This window comes from Malurus melanocephalus, unplaced genomic scaffold, assembly GCF_030028575.1.
Source record: "Malurus melanocephalus ecotype Western Australia unplaced genomic scaffold, MMel_1.1 scaffold_61, whole genome shotgun sequence".
Classification (NCBI taxonomy): domain Eukaryota; kingdom Metazoa; phylum Chordata; class Aves; order Passeriformes; family Maluridae; genus Malurus; species Malurus melanocephalus.
The window spans coordinates 920694-939984 of NW_026623293.1; the positions used below are offsets into that span (position 1 = coordinate 920694).

Below are 19291 nucleotides of genomic sequence, written 5' to 3' on the forward strand. Positions count from 1 at the left end.
GGGGCTACTATGTCAAAGCATTTCAGCATCTAGGATGAAGTAGCCTGGTTCAGCCTTCTTTCAAACGAAAATTATAATGGCAATTGTAGGTCTTAAATCGGAATAGATTATAAATGCTTATTACAGTATTTTAATATAAAATATTGTTAATTAAGGGCATCAAACTTTAAACTAAATTAGTAGCAAATATGATCCCAGARACTGCAGTAACTTATCTACCACACAAACAGCTGAACAAATCCCTCACATTTATTTTTTCCAGGCTTTCAACTTTGATTAATAACATGGTAAAACCATGCATGTCTCAACCATATTAACCACAGCTATATTTTTAGTCTTACTGACATGAACACTTTAATATAATAAAAGGGAAAGGAAAACAGAAGAGGTGTTTCATTAGGACACGAGGATTACTGAAACYGCTGTGTGGAGTATTTGCCAGGAGGTGGTAGGGGAAGAGTTATTACTCACATTTTAGCATGTCGTTAGGATGTGGAGCGAGAGGATCCCTCAGTGAGATATGTTTGCTTTGGAAAAAGAAGTTAAGTAATCAGACTGTCCAAGCTCTTCTCACTGACGCAGTCATAAGAGCAAATTAGGAACTCAGTTAATGAGTTTCCAGCATTACGTGGAAAACTGTTTTTCTGATTTGGTTAAAAACTCCGCTAATACGACAGTGCCACAAGATCCAGAAGTTCACATATTACCCTGCCAGTCCTTTTTTATTGATAGATGGCTACATGCAAAAATAAATGAAGYATGCAACCTGGTTGGTTAAAAAAATAGCCCACACCTCAAGCCCTCAGCAAATTTTCTCTTGCAGCTGATTACAGAAGCTTATAACTGATTTTAAAAGCATTTATTAAGAGAAAAAATCCCCCAAATGCAAACAAAGCCCCCCTGAACRGCTGGTATAAGCAAAACACCTCAGCGTTATGTCAGTAAAGTAGCAGCCTCAAAACAAATCTAAAGACTAAYGCTTGCCTAATATAAAATTATTCAATATTAAACATGTTTGGCTTAATGATTGTGTGACACTTGCACTAGAGTTAAATTTAGTCCAGTTTGCTTGTYGACTGTTCATATGACAGGGGTGTTCCTTAAATGAATTTCTGACACTAAATTCATCYGAATGAACAGTATTAAAGGCATCATAAACAAACAATATTTGGCTGAGTAAGTAATTTGACTTTTTTCTTGCGGCATCTACCTGCCTACACATTTGCACCAGCAGTATGTTTGTAGCGATGTCTTTTGTAAGGGAGCCAAGCTTTATAAGTTGGAATAATGGGCAAAATCAGTCACATATTTTCTATTCCTATATTGTTTGCATGAAGAGGGCTACATTTCAAAATTGAGGGGAAGAGAACAAAGAGATCCAGGCATACAGCATCCTAATAGTCAGCCTGAAATCACTGCTCAGGATGGCACCCAAACAACACAGTCATGGCTGCACTGGAAACACCCAGGTACCACAAAAGGGATGCGATAGCCCAGTGAGAARGGCAAAGCAACAGCAAATAACTTGTCACACTTTGAGAAGAAAGCATWATTTCTGTTTTGACCTTCACAGCATTTTTAATGCACAACATCTGCAGTATCACAAATGCAGGGGAACAGGGAAGGCAGACATGCCATTTTTTCTAGCCACCAGAAAGCAGAAAAAAATGTGCAGAAAACATTTATATGGCAGCAGAGAAAGTGAGACCCTATGCACAGTCTTAYAGATGAACTTCAGGACCGGAGGGATTTGTCTCCCACTTGAATGCTGAACGATCACACGTGAACCATTCCCACTCATCTGCACTCCTTATTCTGACATTGGGACTTGCCTTTTTAACTAGCCCAGGCTTGGCTGAGACTAAGATAAACATGTTTGGCTGCAACTTTTTTTTTCTTTCAAAAAGAGGCAAACTGGATTATAGCAAATAACCTTTAAGATAATTAACTGACAATGCCGCAACTAGCATAAAATCTTCCTTCAGGCGACCCCTAATTTAAGTATTACTGGCACAAAGTGGAGACAGATTGTGCATCACCACCGCAATATTTACATAGCAGAAACCCACAGAGCAGGAAACGTGAGACTCAATGATGCACTAAATTAGGAACAATCATATTCTAGTGTTAATTTGCTTTCTCCTCTATCCAAAATTCAGGTCCAGCAATTGGTACAAATGCACATAAAACATTCCCATTTTCAATGATTAAGAACCACAATCTGTAAGCAGTTTTGCTCAAAAGTACATTCACTCACTACTGGGCATTTTTGAGGGATCAAACCCCCAAAAAGTGAAACAGGTCTACYAACACAGAGATTTTTTTAGAAATCCAAGGCTTCTTAATCTGTATCTTTCTTTTCATAAAAGATGTCTGTGCAAGCAGCCTGAGTCTTCTGCCAAGCTACCTGACTTTTGGTTGCAAATATTTTCCTCTGACAGTAATACTGTGATTCTGTGGTATAATGGAGAAGCAGTTTTAATTCTCTGATGCTGTAGATACTTGCAGGTACTCAAAAYGCTGTGTAATCAAAGAATTAAAATTAAAATGGGGAGGAAGGAAAAGATAGCCGTTATATTTCTAAATATATCAGGAAGTGATACATGTATAATATACATTCTATGCAGAGAGAGAKTCCACAAGCAATATTCTCAGTTACAGCACCCTTCATAAGACAGAAGCAAAGAGGCATCACCAACCATTCTAAATCTCAAACATTATTAAAATTTGGTTCCACTATGGCATATTAACAAAATATTTACCTTGCCTAATTGCTGATGTTCTTCAAAAGCAGAAATCAGTTCTTGTGCCCACTTTATTTTTTCAGGGCTCGGAGAGAACTGTTCCTGGACAACAGCAATTTGGTTGGGGTGAATCACCTGCTTACCTACAAAGAAGATTAATAACACCAGAATCATGCATCGACAAACAGATGTTCAAGCAAAATGTTCCAACCACTTGAGGCTCTCATATGCCTTGCAGACTTTCTTGCTCTTTAACTAATTATTTTACTTGGTTTCTTTWATTTTTAAAACCGGACAACAGGCAGATAGCTTTCCGACAGATTATTTTAGGGGTAAAAATACCTTGTGCTATGCTTGCATTCAGTACAGTTTGAAAGAGTGCACGATTCTTTCTCCCCCCTCCCCATTTCGATCTGTACATCTTCTCTCGGTCACTTCAGGTACAACTGTTTGTCTTAGGCAGTCAATAACAATTAAGTATAATGCACCTCTGAGTTTGACTATGTAAATAACAGCTCCAGCCACGCTTAAATAAGTTGTATTAAAGTRTGTTCAGAAAATGAGATCTGAAGAAGATGGGAAGATATCTGTAAGACTGAAAAGTTACCAGTACCCTAAGGATCATGCCCTAAATTCTCAGTATTGGTTTAGCATCATGTAATCCTCGATGTTGTAAAAATCTGTTGTTGCTGCAATTATTGGTAGTTGTAGGYAGGCTGCAATATTTATTTAGTCACTGGTGTATCAAACAACCACCAGCAGTGCCCTGAGGTTTTATGAAGCAGTTTTTTAGATCCTTTCTTATATAAACATAAGTTAAGAAAACAAAAATAGATGTCGTCTTTTTTTTTTTTTTTCACTAGAGATTTTCAAACATGAATAGACAGCCACATAATCCGTTTTAATCTATGATTGCACTTAGCTGCCTTAAAACAAATACATGTCTAATTTGTTTGACAGTTTTAAAAGTGCAGCGTTTGACGTTATTAGTTCATTTCTACGGGAATTTCACAGAGCGGTGYGATTGCTGTGGTTTACTTTTCAAGTGCATTAATAAAGAGAGGCTCCCGTAAATCCCAGCTTCCTGCGGAATAAATGACTCTCCTCGGTGCCAGATAACAAAACTGGTCAGAGGGATGAGGCTGATCCTGCAAAGCTGCCCCAAGTGAGCAGTCCCTGCAGACCGAGGGTCCCCAGCCCTGCCGTCCCGCTGCCGCAGCCTCCGGCCGGAGCGAGATTTCTGCACGCCAGGGAAAGTTTGGAGCGTCAGGATGTGARGAGGTTTCCTGAACCACCGGCTCTGCTCCCGTGTTCTTACTGACACTGAGCCAGCTGTATTTCACAAATCAGCCCGTCCCTGGATCGGAGAAGKCTCACGCWTGAGTGCAGGAATACACCTATTTTCGATGAAATAAGTACTGCAAAAAAACCCTGGGATTACTTTTATCAGACTGCAATGGGTCTGAGTGATAACCTGGAGTACAAAGAAAATCTACTTAATTAAATGAGCAAAGAAATAGTAGTCCTTTAGTGTTGCTACGTTCCTTTGCTAAAAAGCCATAAAGAGMTTGATATTTTATTTCATGTTAAACAGCATTTAGTTTATGATTTCACAGGCATGCAAATATTCTGTTTRAAATTTCGAAATCATAACTATTTTTAAATACCTTAAAAATAGGTAAAAGCTTAAACCCCATTAAGAACTATATAATTTTGGAAAGAAATTACACAGGGACTTCTTTTTTAAACTAATGTGTTTTACATTAGGTCTACTCAAGGATTTTTAGTCTGTTTAATAAAATGTCTTTGTTAATAAGCTGATGATGTTTCTTATTTGTAAGACAACAAATTCTCTCCAGCTAAACTACTAATTCCAAACTTGAAGTGTGTACAAGCATTTCTTGAAAAATCCCAAGGAGCTTGACTTTCTGAAAAAATGTTGAGCTTATTTTAAATTACATTTAAAATAAATTTTTAATGATAACAAAATAAAAAAAAAAGTGTAAAACATTTATGTAAAAAGATTTGCTTTTGATAAAGATATCTACAGGAGTCAAATATGTTCTTTATCATTAAAATGCTACCAAAAAATTCAGAGAGAATATAATCTAACTTCTGATTTATAATACTCAGTTGATTTTTGTCAACACTACCTATCCAAATAAGTCTATAATAGACATAATTTCATACAGGAATGAAGTAAATATTTTAAACAAAATTATTGTTATTGACAAGTTACTGAGAGAGTGCAGAATTGGAAGACATTAAAATTTATGACCATTAAATCCTTTTTACAGTACCACATGATATATCATGYTTTAAATCAATATTTGTCAAGTCTTTTAGGTAACTGTATGATGGTGTCATTTTAGTCTTCTACAAAAAGCCAAAAAAGACGAGACACCTTTACTGTTTCATATTTATATCTGGAGTCTCAGCATGTAGCACAGGACTTTCTATAATGACTAAGTCAGCTGTTAAAGCTTATGGCAAGKTTTACCTAATTTTTTACATAAACATTCCTAAAACCTGTGCCCATTTGTATAGGCARCACACTGATTTAAAATCCACAGGTACTGGTAGTGTAAACTATCTTGGTGCCTGCCTATGGATAGATATCTATTTATATATGAATAAAAAATTATAAATATACATATGAAGGGAACATTAATTTATCTGAATTAATAAATTTGAAAACATTTGATTTTATGTTTATATATACTCATTGAAGGAAAACCAGGCTGATTTTAAGATAACTGGAAAGGAAAACTTGGCTGCAATAAGCAGTGAGGTTCACAATAGCATTTAAATACCTGGTAAATTCTTCATTCTACTATTTTCCTTGTTTAATCTTGAGTGAAGCTATTTGATTACATTAAGGGCAATTTTAATGGCCTAATATGGGAACATCTAAGGACATAAAACTTTGCTRAATATTTTGGATTTACATTGCTTTTGAGAGTGGTGAGTTCAGCCCTGTGCATGCAAATGTTCTCCAGCTAAGAGAGGAATTTGCAAGACACAGCTCGTTTCAGTTTTGTTGATTTCAATGATTTTGATTCTTTGTAAAAAAAGTAGCAGGGAGGGATCATATATCTAAAAATTTGAAGAATTTCACATTTCAAACTCGTTATTAGGGGGACATTTCAGTACTTTCACATTATCAGAGGACTGTCAGTGGCAAATACAATGTGCACACTTCTGCTTTATACAAGGTCATGAATTAAGCTAAGGCTCATTTGTAATTTTCTGTSATGAATATGAAATTGAAAATGTTAAAATGTTTCATTTATATAGATTTGGAATAAAACATTTGTATAGGTCTGGAAAAACATGATTTTGCTTTCAGTTTTGAAATTACATTTTATTTCAATCAAAAAAAGAAGGAAAGATTATAAAATATTAGATTAACTGAGAGCAAAAGAAACAAAGAACAAGTAAAACATTTTAGATTGACCTAAAATATTTTTTCYTTTTTTACAGAAGAAAGTGAAAAATGCTGTTTTGTTTTAGCTTAAACAGATTTTTAATTTTTCCCTCCCAGCAAATCAGAAGASTCAGTATTGCTCCATCTCTAACTAMAGTTGGACTGATTGTCAGGCTGTTTGCTGTATTTTGGAAATGTGTTGCTCATAGCTGCAGAAAGGCAGGATGCAAAGAACAGGTGCTGTGAGTGCTAAATGAAATCCATACCTTTCACAGACCTTTATTCCTTGTATGGAAAGGCAAGTATGACTCACGTATGGCCAAGTTAGAAAGTCATTTTACATTCTAAATTGCTTTTTATTTGTCTTCTGTCTGGACCCTGTCCTAAGGTCAAACAACTTCCACCATAAAGTCAATGGAGTCCAAACCACCATCAGCGTTGGTTATGACCAGCATTTCTACATTTCCTAAATTGGCAGCCTCGGTTGAGCATTTAAATGTGCATTAAGCATTCAAAAAGAGTGCTCTCAAAGGTGCTGGGCATCTGCAACTCCATCTTCTGTCAACAGGAGGTTCAGATGTTTAYGTTTTTCAAGAAGCAAGCCTTTCCTTAAGCTAGGAAACATTGGTTGAGATGAGGTAGCCATCAGCAGGTGCTACCATTGAGCAGCTCTGTTATTTTCCCAACTTCAAAGGCAGATGAGCAGAGGGTGGAAGTCTCCATGGCTGTGGATAATGTAACTGTGAGGAGCTGGCTATTTCACCTCCAAAACAAGACCTGGTTTTGCAAATGTCACAGCTCAACAGACAGTAAAGCAGAATTTGTGCCGGAAAGCATCAATTGCTATTCTTTCACTGGAGTGCCAAAATCACTTAAAATTGGGTTTTTTTTTTTCTTTTTTTTTTTTTTTTTTTTTCATTTGGTGCTTTCAGATATCATATAGAGCTAACTGTAAAACAGAGTTTGCCAGGTGGCATTACCAGGACCCATGCTTTTGGTAACAGAAACCTAAGTGAGGTATTATTCTCGCATACATATGCTGAATGGTAGTCAGAGAAAAATAACGTAATGTTTGTCCTGTATGTTAGAATTCTCTAATGCATGTGTCAAATGGCTGATTTCTATGGCAAACCCCCAATCTTTGGTGGCTGCACTGTCCCAGTGGGGTGTCTGAGTGACCTGGTACACCAATGACAGGGTAACAGGCTGCATTACAGGACTGTGGGGCAAGGAGCCTGCTGCACTTGCTGTCTGCCAATAACCGTAGGTGTCACCAGCACTTACTGGGGGGAAAGCCAGGAGATGAAAAACAAATCAAAGAAAACAATAAGAGAATAACTTTCCCCTAGCAGTTAGCATACGAGATTTGCTTMTCAACTTCTTTTCCTAAAAAGCATTTTTTAACAACTGCCATTGTTCAAACAAAGAGAAAGGGCTCCAGTTGTGGAGGGGCCATGGCAGAGTACARTATTGCCTTTCCTGGGCTCTGTGATGGAAGGAATCACTGCACAGCCTCTACCCCAACTTCTCTTCAAAACCAGTCACACGCTTCAYGGCATGTGGTTTTAAAAAAGCAGCCTGTGACTTTTCAAAACTAGGCAAAACTATCAGCTGCAATTTTTAAGATACTAATAAACATAGAAGAGCTTGAGATCAATGAGGTTTTCAGTAAATGACCTGAAATAAAAATCAAGTAATTTGTCTAAGTGACAGTAAATGTAGCAATGTATTTAGAACGAACAAGATCCGTGTTATTTTGAGACATTGGCAGAAAGTCGTACCCGTGAATCCCATTGAGGCACCTTCCCTCGATTGCCTGCGGAGCCCATCTTCRTCATGGAAATCGATGTAAACAAGGTCTATTGCTTGAAGGCCAAATGCCTTTGCTGTGACTATTATTTTTTGCCTGGCATATAGAATGTCATGAGTTTCCTTACTGCTTGTTGCACCTAAGAAATAACGAGAACAAAGAAAAGCTGACAAGAGTGTTTTAAACCTTTCTGTTTTAAATATTTCTTATATTAAAAAAGAGGAAAGTTTGAGATTCTGTTTAACCAATTTAGAAAACAGAAGAGGGGTGTAAAGCTATACTGTATTGTCAAAATTATACTCTTCTAAGGAAAAAAGAAAGCTGCTTTAGCAAAAATAAAAAATACTGTYCCTTTAAACACTAGCTTATAAATTCAGATTTTGATTTAGTTTAAATCAGAAGYTGTAAGCCTGAAGTCTGTGGAAGCTTTGTCTGGTAAGGACTGCTGACTTGACTAAAGTAAAAGTAATTATTTGATTTTACTATTTATTGCATGTACAGTGAGAAGTATTACAGCAAGAGAAGCTTTACACAAATTTATATACTGGGTCCATCTAAATGGTTAAAAAATTCACACTGAGAATAGAATTGCACTTTCCTTGGTTCTGATTCTTGTCACAACTGATGTCCTAAGCTGAATATTTAAGCTTTAGTATTTGAATGAAAAATTGATGGTAGATGACTTCTGAGAAGAAGCAAAAGTATTCATGAGACTTCACGTGCTCACAGGGCACCAGCTAAGCAACGTACTCGTGAAGGCTAGTAGGAAAAAGATAATAACAATAATAACAATAAGGTAACTATTTAGACACAGATTTCCAGTCTGTAAGGATTATTTTAGTAAAGCAATACTAGTTTTTACATTAACATACTTATTTTAAATGTAGAAGTTGATGGCTGTGTGCTTTTATCTTTTATCTTTAAAATTAATTAGAARCTAAGCAGCCTCTTGTAAAAGAAATGGTGAAGCAGTTTTGTTTTKTAGGAAGACTAATTGTGCTTTCATGTGAATATATGGCTGTATTGATGTGTGACATATTTAAAATAAATTTATGAAAGCAAAATGTAGCAGGAGAGTATTTGTGCTTGATGTCAAAAGCCTGAGTGACAGTTGTATGTAAAGAAGTGGTGAAGCAGACATCAGAAATTTAGGACTTTCAAATGTAGTTCTAAAAAGAATGTGCATATTGTTTATGGATATAATATTTTTAAATTATTTCACTGACTCAACAGGGTGTTTTTTTAGTGGGTTTTTTTTTTTTCATTAGCATTTGGTATTGACTGGCAAGAAGTATATGAAAATCTCAGTGCCCTGTAACACAACGACTATGTTTTAATTTGCCAGTGATACGTTCTGCATTGAAAAGAAATTAAGGAGAAAAGTGAAAGCATAAAATGCAGAATCAAGTGTCATTACTTTAATTATTGCTGTCAGAAATTTCACAGGCTTCTCCAATGCGAATGCCACACATAAACATTTATAGTAAAGAGACAAGTAACAACCTATGCTGGCACGGAAATCCTCCCCTCCAAACACAACTGCATCCAAATGAAAGCCAGCCTGGGATCCTTTTCTCAGTGCTTCTTCACAGACAGCCTTCAAATGAGAACAGAGTATTAATGTCTACAGAAATGCAGGACACAGAGAGACTACAGAGGATATTACAGCAATTCAGTGTTACCAAAATCCTTCAGAGAAAATTGCTCCTATTAAGCAAAGCCACTGTAGACACTCGACAATGCACAGTGCTTTAAAATGACTCAGCRAAAGAGAAAAAGTATTTTTCTTTCCCTAAGCACCTATTGTAGGTAAATACAGATTGTAAATACAGGACATCAGTAGCAGGTTCCCCACCTTCTGGTTTACATTATGCCTTGGGTGTTACTGTGATCACTACTTCAGATATTTATGGAGCAATATGAGACAAAACATTTGGCAAATACTGCATAAAAACGAACAAAAAGTATTACATTTGATTAGTTTGACATGCAAYATATCTGCATGAGAAACCGAAATAAAGATCAGAATCTCTTTTATGAAATAAAGACTAGGAATGGCTTACAATTACTGCAAGYTCCTTATAAGGTAGAAGAATTTCTTCTACGATTGACAATTTAAAGTACTCTGCTACATGTAACTAAAAATAAGCTAAGGAAGTTAAAAATGCAACAAGTGCTGCAGAAAAGCATTAAAACAAAAGTAAAAAAAATGTTTCTGTAACTATTCCACCAGGAGAGTAATATTGCTATTTTATATTGATGTTTGGATAATGTCAGTCTCTTTTAAAGCCAAGGTACGTGGAGAGAGACAGATGTAATTACCAGGTTTACTAATGGGTGTTCTTCTATGGCAGCTAGTGGGACACAAAATTATTCTTTAAAAGAGTGCTTTAAAAAGCAACTCTCCTGTCAGCATCAGGAATTACAATATTAAACCTCCACTATAAAATACTGTAGTGAAGAAAAYCCTCAGATGGTTTAAAATATGGTCTATTTCTGTGTTTGCACACTGGACAGGAGCGTGTCCATTTGGTTACTGCTTTATTATGTTCCCAGATAGGTTAGTGTGTGCTGCAAGATAAATGGCTGTATCAAACGCTCAGGCTGCCTGTGAGGTACTTCTGGAGGTACTTCTGATCTGTGTGTCCTCAGCTGGTCTGAAACTTTTCCCTTAGAGCTTGGGAGGGGAGTGCAGAGTTCCTTGTGCGTGCACAAGATCTTCCGTTTCATTACCACGCTGCCTCGCCTTTCTGAAAAACCTGGACTCGACAGTAAACGTTGGGGAGTGACTTATATTAAAATGAAATTTATAAATCAGGCTTGATCTMAAATTACCTTATAAAAAAGAGCGTGTTCTTCAGGTATTTTCAAAATTAATTCTATTTCTATTCTTAGCATTAAACACTCCATCATACACACACAGAAATTATCACATGTAATATTATTAGTATAAACCATTAGAAAGGTGCAGTTTAGCAATAGCGAAATGATGATTAACTCTTATTTCAAATTAAGTGTTCTACAAAAGTTGAATCCGACAGCTACTAAATAGCCAAGTGTACTGCAACACTGAGTATTCCAAATCTTTGGAGAGGCCCATTTCCACTCCAAGTGTGTTCAAAACAGTAACAGGAGGGAAGAGAGGTTTTGTTATTTGGCATGGATTGTCTGGAACTGTTCCGCCACTGGAATATTTTGCTTTTATGAAGTCCTTTACAATACAAATATCAGAGTTCAATGTGCAAATGTTTTTGGGGATTGAACAATATGTTTAGTATTTTTAACCTCTCTTCCTTGGTGAAATTAGGGAGACACTGAGGAATATTCTGCTTATACTGGTTTGCTGAAATGGCAAGATATGAACACTTCAAGACTTGCTTACCTTAAAATTGAGCAAGCCCATTGCAGTTTCCACAAAGGGGATAAAATTCATTGGTTCTACAAGTGTTCGGCCTTTCAGGTGATGTAAGAATTTGTCTGAAAACTAAAACTAGATAGAATGAACTATCAGAGAGAAAAAAAACCAACAGTCTACATGTATACACAGCATGGCAAATATTCACCTGACAGTAACAAACACCCCTCCCCACCCCAAAACCTGATAAGTRAAAAAAAATTAGAACAGCTTTTAACAAGGCCTGTGATTTGAAACTGCAGCATTCCCATACTTTTCTAAATTTGGAGGCTGGYTTGCAAGAAAAAAAAAAAAATCCARGCTTAGCACCTCTCACCCTGGCTTAGTGAAATGCAAATCCATGGGCCCTGAAAAACAATGAAGTGCTGCTGTACCTGAGGTCCGGTTTTGTTTCAGGTCCAGCACTGCCATCACTGGAAGTGCTCCCCAGCCTTCTAAGTGGCATCCGTATTATTCATTACGGCACCGTTACCCTTTTGTTCAATAGGCTTTTCTTCATAATTTTTTAGCTTACCTAGGAAGGCCTTAAAAAGGAAGTTTAATTCTTTGAAGACCAAAGCTTGCCAATTTTTTCCATGAGACCAGTTCACAGYTAGCTCTGAGCTGCCAGTGGGGTAGCCCAAATTCCAAAATCTATCATCTGGAAACATACAAAAGCTCTTGCACAGATTTTTCCCCTTTCAAAAGGGGAAAAAAAAAGGGGGAAAAACCTTCAGCCCTATATTGTAAATGTATTATGTCTGTCCAGATCAAGTAATTTGTGTCAAGATAAACATATTGCAGGTACTGCAAAAATGTTAGTAAATAAAGACAAAAATCACATATGCATATATTTTAAATTTAAGGAATATTCGACTATTAATGGATATCAAAGGAAAGGGAATTTTAATCATCTCTCCATTCAGTCTCAGTTGGGTAAATCATATCTAAGAGATTTGCATAAATATAAACCATCAAAGACTTTTCATCTTCAAAGGGGGTTTCAAGACCCTATAAGCTTTGTACTGTAATCATCGCAGGTCACAACCCTGCAGGAATAAGGCTGCTATGGCAACATAAAAAACTAATGCTTAAGGCTTAGCATAATATTCTGACTAATAGAAAGGAAACTCATTTTAAAAGCTGGCAGCCTATTTACCAGAAGCTGGATTAGAGGTGTTATTTCCCCTTTTAGCTTCCCCCCACCACCCCTCCCCAAAAGAAGGAAAATCTAATCACCCAGATCTTTGAAAAAAAAAAAAAAAAAAAAAAAAAAAAAAAAAAAAAAAAAAAAAAAAAAAAAAAAAAAAAAAAAAAGCTTTCTAGCAATTTGCAGTAACTTTACAATTAGGCCAAAATAAATCACAGGTTTCTTCAATGAAGAATTCTGCCCTCCCCATCCCTGCTTGGCATCGTCACCATGGCCCTCTTGGTAACTTTTCTTTAGTGAATTGCACCCAAAAATGTGCAAGGAGAAAAAAAAAATCAATCAATTCAATGTACAGTATGGCAGGTACTACAGTGACAGAAAACTGTAAAGTTCAGCAAGGCAAATGAGAAAATGAGATAATAATAATGGCATTGGCATATATTCTTAAGACTCCTATCTGGTTTTTAATTTTTTTAGGGGAATAAAAAAGTAAAAAATGTTACTGTGTGTATTTTTTAGGTGCAAATTAAAGAGCAGASTTCTTATTTTATTTTAAAATATTTTAAAAGTCACACTCCTGGGATTCTTGCCATCTTTTGTTTTGAAGGTAAAGCAAAAAAAAAAGCACATTTAATTAAATATTGCCTCCCTTCCTCTCTCTTGTAAAAGATTTGCAATAAGCACCAATACAAAAGGTAACGAGTGGAGAAGTTTCAATTAATTTTTTTTTTTTCAAAAGGAGACGATTAAATGTTTCCGGCCTGGTAAAGTGTTCATTTCAGGGAGAAAGGGAAAAAAAAAAAAAGAAGGCGGAGGAAAAAAAACCTCCACAAAGCTTGGGGAGGGGATGAAGTAGCAAGGCCTCAGCAATTCTTTCAATTCCAGTGCACACCCAATAGTGTGTCGGGAAGAATGCACACTGGTCGGGATTTGTGGGAGAATTGTCCCACCACAAAGGAGGGAGAGTTACGCTTGTTATAGTCCAATAAGCCATGCCAGTCAAACAAGTACCCACACTAGGGACAAAAGGAAAGCAAGAGATTCTCACACAAAAGAAAACAAGTAAGCCCATCTTTTAGTTGTGCATCAGCCTCCAGGTTTTCTGCTGCACATAAATAAAAATGAAGGGGGGGAGCGGGTGTGCATGGGGGGAAAGAAACAGCTTCTGGGAGGCTGAAAAATCATGCTGGAGTGAATTTTTGGAGGATTGGGAAAAGAAGGCAGCGGTGTTAAGGCAGAGCATGTTCTTTGTGTGCAAAGGTTGGGCAAAGGGAGAAGAGAAGCAAAGGGAGAAGAGAAGCAAAAGAAGGACAATGAGGCAGAATCTTCTGGAGCTGGCTTGCTTTCCATGATGGAAATAAAAGTTAGCGAGAGGGAAAGTGGAAAAGGATGAGGGGACAAAGAGCCCCGGTGTCCCATCTCCCTGCAAAACCTACTTGGTGGCAGCAAGGGCCCTGCCATTTCRGTACCATGAATATTCATCACTGACAAGTTACACCTAACACTTACATGGCTGTAAACCCTGAGAGGTGTGCTCTGGTTAATTTAATTACCCGTCGGTGGAAGGGGATGGCGAACCTTCCGTGGCAAGCGGTGCCGAAGGGGCAGCGCCACAGAACGGACGGGACCTGTCACGCACCCGCGTACGGGGCTGCGCTCTGTTGTACGCTCAGGCCGATCTCAATGGTTTGATCAAGGTTAGATGCTGAGATTAAAATAGATCCTAATACATCTCCCTGCCTTTCATCACAGCTTGCAYGCGTGCTAGTTGCTCAGCTAGCGGTTTGCAAAAATATGAAGTGAATAATTAAGCATTATTCCTTTACTGGCGTGTTACAGCAATAATGGTATATCCAAACAAGCATCCCTCTTTTTTGACAATTAAAACAATTATAGCATAATTAGGCCTATTTCAAAGTTTTCTTAAGTAATTTGACATGCCAACCATTTACATTTCAGGTTTTTATTGGCTGAAAAGTCAGTTGTGAAACGCAAACACACCTGTCAGCAATTAAAAAGGAAGAAATAGAGAACTGTTCAGGAAATAATATCTGTGCTAATTAAAAACACTAGTTAAAAGCTTCCTGTTTGTTCCTCCAGTTGCCCCAAGGAGTGACCTTCCCCCCAACCCATTTTTTCATGTGTTGCWAACATGGTTTCCCATCTCCTGCTTCCAATGCATGTAACTAAGGCTCATGGATAGATAGGAATTTTGCTCGTKCAGGTAGTTAGAGGAGAGTCAGGCATTTTACCCTCCTATTTTTGATAATGTATTCTGACGGCAATATTGGTTCTTTGTCATCCATGAGAAAAATACACCTGGTTTTCTTCATAAACGTGTTCCTTACATGCTTTTTATGCACTACAACACACACATTTAAATGGATGCACTTCCCAATCACCTCAGCTGAGCAATGACATTAWGTGGCATTTGCAGCCTTGCTCTTAACTCACAGTCATTCATCTCTGTGCCTGTATGAGCCTGGCCCAACAGCTTCAGTCAAAAACTGCCATGATGTTGGCACTTACCCATCTTATTTCCTCAACATTTTCAACCTTTGGCAGCATCATGCTTGAAGGAAGGGTCTTAGACTGCAAAAGCACCTCTAGATCTTCTTCTGCAAGGCCGCTGGACACAGAGTTTATCCTGACACACTTTTCAGCATGGCCGAAGTCAAACTCTTCAAGGGTTTTCACAATGGTCAGTCGTGCTTCTCTCTACAATATATATGAGTTCAGATGCACAAGAGAAGAAAGCATATTTTGTATTGTCAGAAAAATGCACTGAGAAGAAAACTTGTTGAAATGCATGGTGAAAAAGCTAGACAGTCAGTATAGTGGTGTCCCCAAAATGTCTGTCAGTCTCGGACTTTATTGAAGGAGTCATCACCAGAACATCACAATTTTACCTTCCTCTTTACTKTTTTCTTACAACATTGTAAATTCAATGCTTAGGGCTTTTACTACTTGTAGAAAACTAGACTTTTGTGTCTGCTGATGTTGCTGGTGTGCCACAAATACAAATCTTTACACTAACATAACATGTTGCCCTAASTGTCTGCTCTTTCAAAAATGACGTGTTCTTAAATTTGCATAGAACAATTAATTTTTTAAATTCATCTCTATATTGCCTGAACATCAAAAAGCACAGATGTACGTATTCTTCTTTAGCTTTCCTTTACTGCATGTCTTCAAAGTGCATTAAAGGCAGTAATGGAGTTCACAACTCGCATATAAAAACAACACTGAAATAATTCTGAGATATTTCATAGACCACATAAAAAGGTATTCTGTTGGCACAAAGTAAAATCTCCAAAGGCACACGCTTCCCCTGGTCGTTTGCTATTTTTGTGAATTTAAATTTAMAATTCTGTTTAACATTTGATTTGCACCCAATACTGGCATGCTTTTCCAAAATGAAATGCATTTCTTGTCCTGGAGAAGGGGGTAGGGGTGGAAGAAGGGTGCTGGACTCTCTGCTTCCTGCCAGCTGAAGTTTCAACCCTAAATTCCTTCCACTCACCAACAGCCCCTAACAAATTTGCATTGTCAAAATGCACACTTATCAAAAGTAATTTCATTTGTGAAGAGTTTTTATGGGGCTAATAAAACTTTAAAGCTCCTGACTCATGGAGGCTCAGGAACAGCTTTAACAATATGCAGTTGCTGAATAGAGACGCTTTTCAAGAAAACAGGCAAACTCAGGGGGRAAAAAACCAAAACAAAAAAAATCATCAAAGTTAATATCCAGGCTAACACAAATCAGTGAGAGAGCACATGACAGTAGATTTAAACCAGACGGATGCAAATCTCTSCCGGCAAGAGGGGCAGAGGTGGTTTCCCAATGTGGTCTGAGTTAAACAGTGTGAGGGAACAGTAGCTTACAGTTGTCAGGACTGATGAGAACGGGGTCTCCCAGGCCAGTTTAAGACAGCTCTGCAGTGTACTGATTTACAGGGCTGGGACCCTTGATAATTAGGGTAAGTTTAGAGAAAAGCAATTGGTGACTCTAACTGGTTAAAAGGAAGGAATAATGAAGCAGAAAGTTAATGAAATYTGAAGCGAACAGCCTTCAGCTGGGGGCTACTAGCCGTGCTTCTCCGAAGGTTGGGAGCATATGCCCGTTAATSGGACAGACGGGAACAAGGCACCCATGTACGTATCCCTGGGTTGCGATCAAGGGGCAGGCTCAGAGGTAATCTCTGGAAAATGCAACCCAAAACATTCCAGCTGCTGTGAGTGGACTGTGTCTGGGGCCACCAGAAAAGCCACATAAAGATGCACGCACCTTAGTACAAACACATCCAGCTGGAAGACAGCTCCTGTGCATAGCTGTCTGAAATGGTTCTTCYGAATTAGGTAAACTGAACCATATGATGCCAATACCAGGGAATGCAAATCCCTTATGTTTTCCTTCTCTGACCAGGGGTAATGGGTTCATAGGGCTGGGCTGAAAGTTTCTGGATATGATGCAGAAGGGTAGTTTAAACACACACTCCAAACCGATTTACGCTTTTAATTAAAGTCAGATTATCACCATTTCAGCACACACTGACCAAATTTGCAAAAGAGAGATCTCCCCAAAGTATCCTCTAAGGCAGCACCCAATTCCAACTGAAGGCACATCACTAGCATACTTGAAGTCAAATTTGTTACGATTTTTTTTCAGAATATAATAATGAGCTCTAGAYTATCTCATATCTGTTTTTCTCCTCAGTCTGCAAATGCCCTTCCCAAAAAAGACAGATCGTGTCTTTCTAGGTATATTTCCATACAAAACACTTATTAACAGGCTGTTGCTGTTATCAATTTACATAAACTAAATGTGCAGCCCTCTGGTACGTATCCCAAAAATAACCAACAACTTCACTGAATTTATACCAACCGACAAACATGGGGAGGGGGTTGTTGTTTTTTCCCATATTTTAATAGAAAATATGTTGCTATGTTAGTTAACACACCCATGCCATCTGTTGGGTTGAGAATCGATGCATTTTCTTAGAACCACTACATTTTAGATCTGTCTGCCTAGATACCCCCAGAATGRAAATGTTTCCTTTGCATGATATAATACTTCCAGTCACTATAGTTTCCMCATTAAGAATTAATTTATGTTTTTAATTGTGGAACAAACTGAGGTGATCTGGCTGCCAAAGCCAGAGCTTACGAKGGGGCTGACTCAGTGCCTACCCTTCCTACAATGGAGGAAATCCCATTGATGTAAGTGGRGAGTATCAGGCCCCCATAAAGGGTTCCAATAAAACATTTCATGGGTAAATAAAAGAAGTATATACTAAAACCTTTGACTAAATGTACTAAAAGCATGGAGGAAAGGGAGAGCCCTTTCTGCCTCACTATGCAGGGAAATGTAGATGATATTCTTAAGAAAGGATTCACACAAAAGCTAAAATTCCAAGCTAGGCAAACTACTTCAACATYATAACAGAGAAAAAAGTACTCCTTGAGACAATGATATCTTTCCAGCCAAGAATGGGAAAATTAGAATTTTTTAGGAATGGTGAGAAAAACATTTTCCCTGTTCTTCACATGAGAACTACAACATCAGATAATACTTTGTCATGAAAGAATAGCTGGTAAAGAAATAAAGCAAATCATTATGTAAGATATGTAATGCCCGGGTAGCTTGAAATGGTGGTGTCCTTATTAGGTCCCATGGAAGTTGGGTTCTTCATCAAACTGAACAAGAGAGAAAGACAACAGAGAGCTTCATGGCAAACAGGGATACTACTAAAATACGCWAAATTTGCAACTTGTGCTGGAAAGCTCACTGAGGAAAAGAAAATGTTGGTCATGGTGGCTACTTTAGCATCCCTTCTGTTTGACTCTGAAGACACAGGAAGAGGTTCATCACCACGTGCAGCTACACCAACTGGTGAAGATAAAGGCTTCGGTGACGCAGCATTGCTGACAAATGCATTCCTACCCAAACACACAGAGACTGAAATGAAAAATGGGAATATGTGTATTGTCGGCTCGACTGGCACCCATTAAACCTAATAACTAACCATCCTCATGAGTTTCTAGCTCTGAATTATCAAATCTGCAAAGAAAACAACATCCGTCCACTTTTACACTCCAGTGGAAGAGGTGGTCCCTCGCGGCAGGGCTGCGCAGTCTCGCCATCTGGAGAATAAATCGAGTGTGAAGTACAGTATAGTTTGGGACCAAGCTCCGTGGCGGCAGCCCAGCAGTTAGTTCATTAGTCCCAAACTTGYGGGGATTAGTGCGGTATCAGCTCTACTGTCGGATGGGATCAGGCAGGCAGAGCGCGAGACTCGGGGAAGGGGGYGGCGGCAAAGAAGGAGCCCCTTGGTCTCGTTGATAAAACCACCCAGCAAAAGTGTACCCAAATAGGTGCTTCTGGTAACAGTATTTGGAAACAGTTTTCCATTATCTGAATMAGTACCTTTCCATTTTTCCTTTTTGTTTTATCCCATCTTTTCCCCCTTTACATTATATGTCAAAACATAGGAATTTCCACTTCAGAACAGAAAAGCCACAACACTGGAAGAAACAATGCCACAAATCTGGAAGCTCAGCCTCCCACTCATCCTGGACACCCTGTTAATACAGCAAAAATGAAACAAAGATGGTCAGATTAACAGCAGATGGAAAAATTACGTTTTCTTCTTTCTTTTCAAACTGGTACAATTCTCTATAAAACCTGCTTTTCAGCTCTGTGATTTCTAAACCTACCTGATTTTGAGGGCAAAATCTCTGTTTTGCTTTATTTTTTTTTTGCCTA

General features: G+C 37.9%; 1 protein-coding gene across 2 annotated transcripts in view; it reads right to left on the reverse strand.

The window, feature by feature from the left end:
* Positions 1–19291, reverse strand: part of CLYBL (citramalyl-CoA lyase) — a 167071-nt gene that overhangs the window by 13027 nt on the left and 134753 nt on the right. For both annotated transcript variants that reach the window (XM_057366180.1, XM_057366179.1), the window contains exons 3-7: positions 15055–15243; positions 11364–11465; positions 9485–9578; positions 7953–8120; positions 2763–2887 (exon numbers count right to left, since the gene is read on the reverse strand). In XM_057366180.1, the coding sequence (XP_057222163.1) occupies positions 2763–2887; positions 7953–8120; positions 9485–9578; positions 11364–11465; positions 15055–15243 (678 nt within the window). The remainder of the gene's footprint in view (positions 1–2762; positions 2888–7952; positions 8121–9484; positions 9579–11363; positions 11466–15054; positions 15244–19291) is intronic.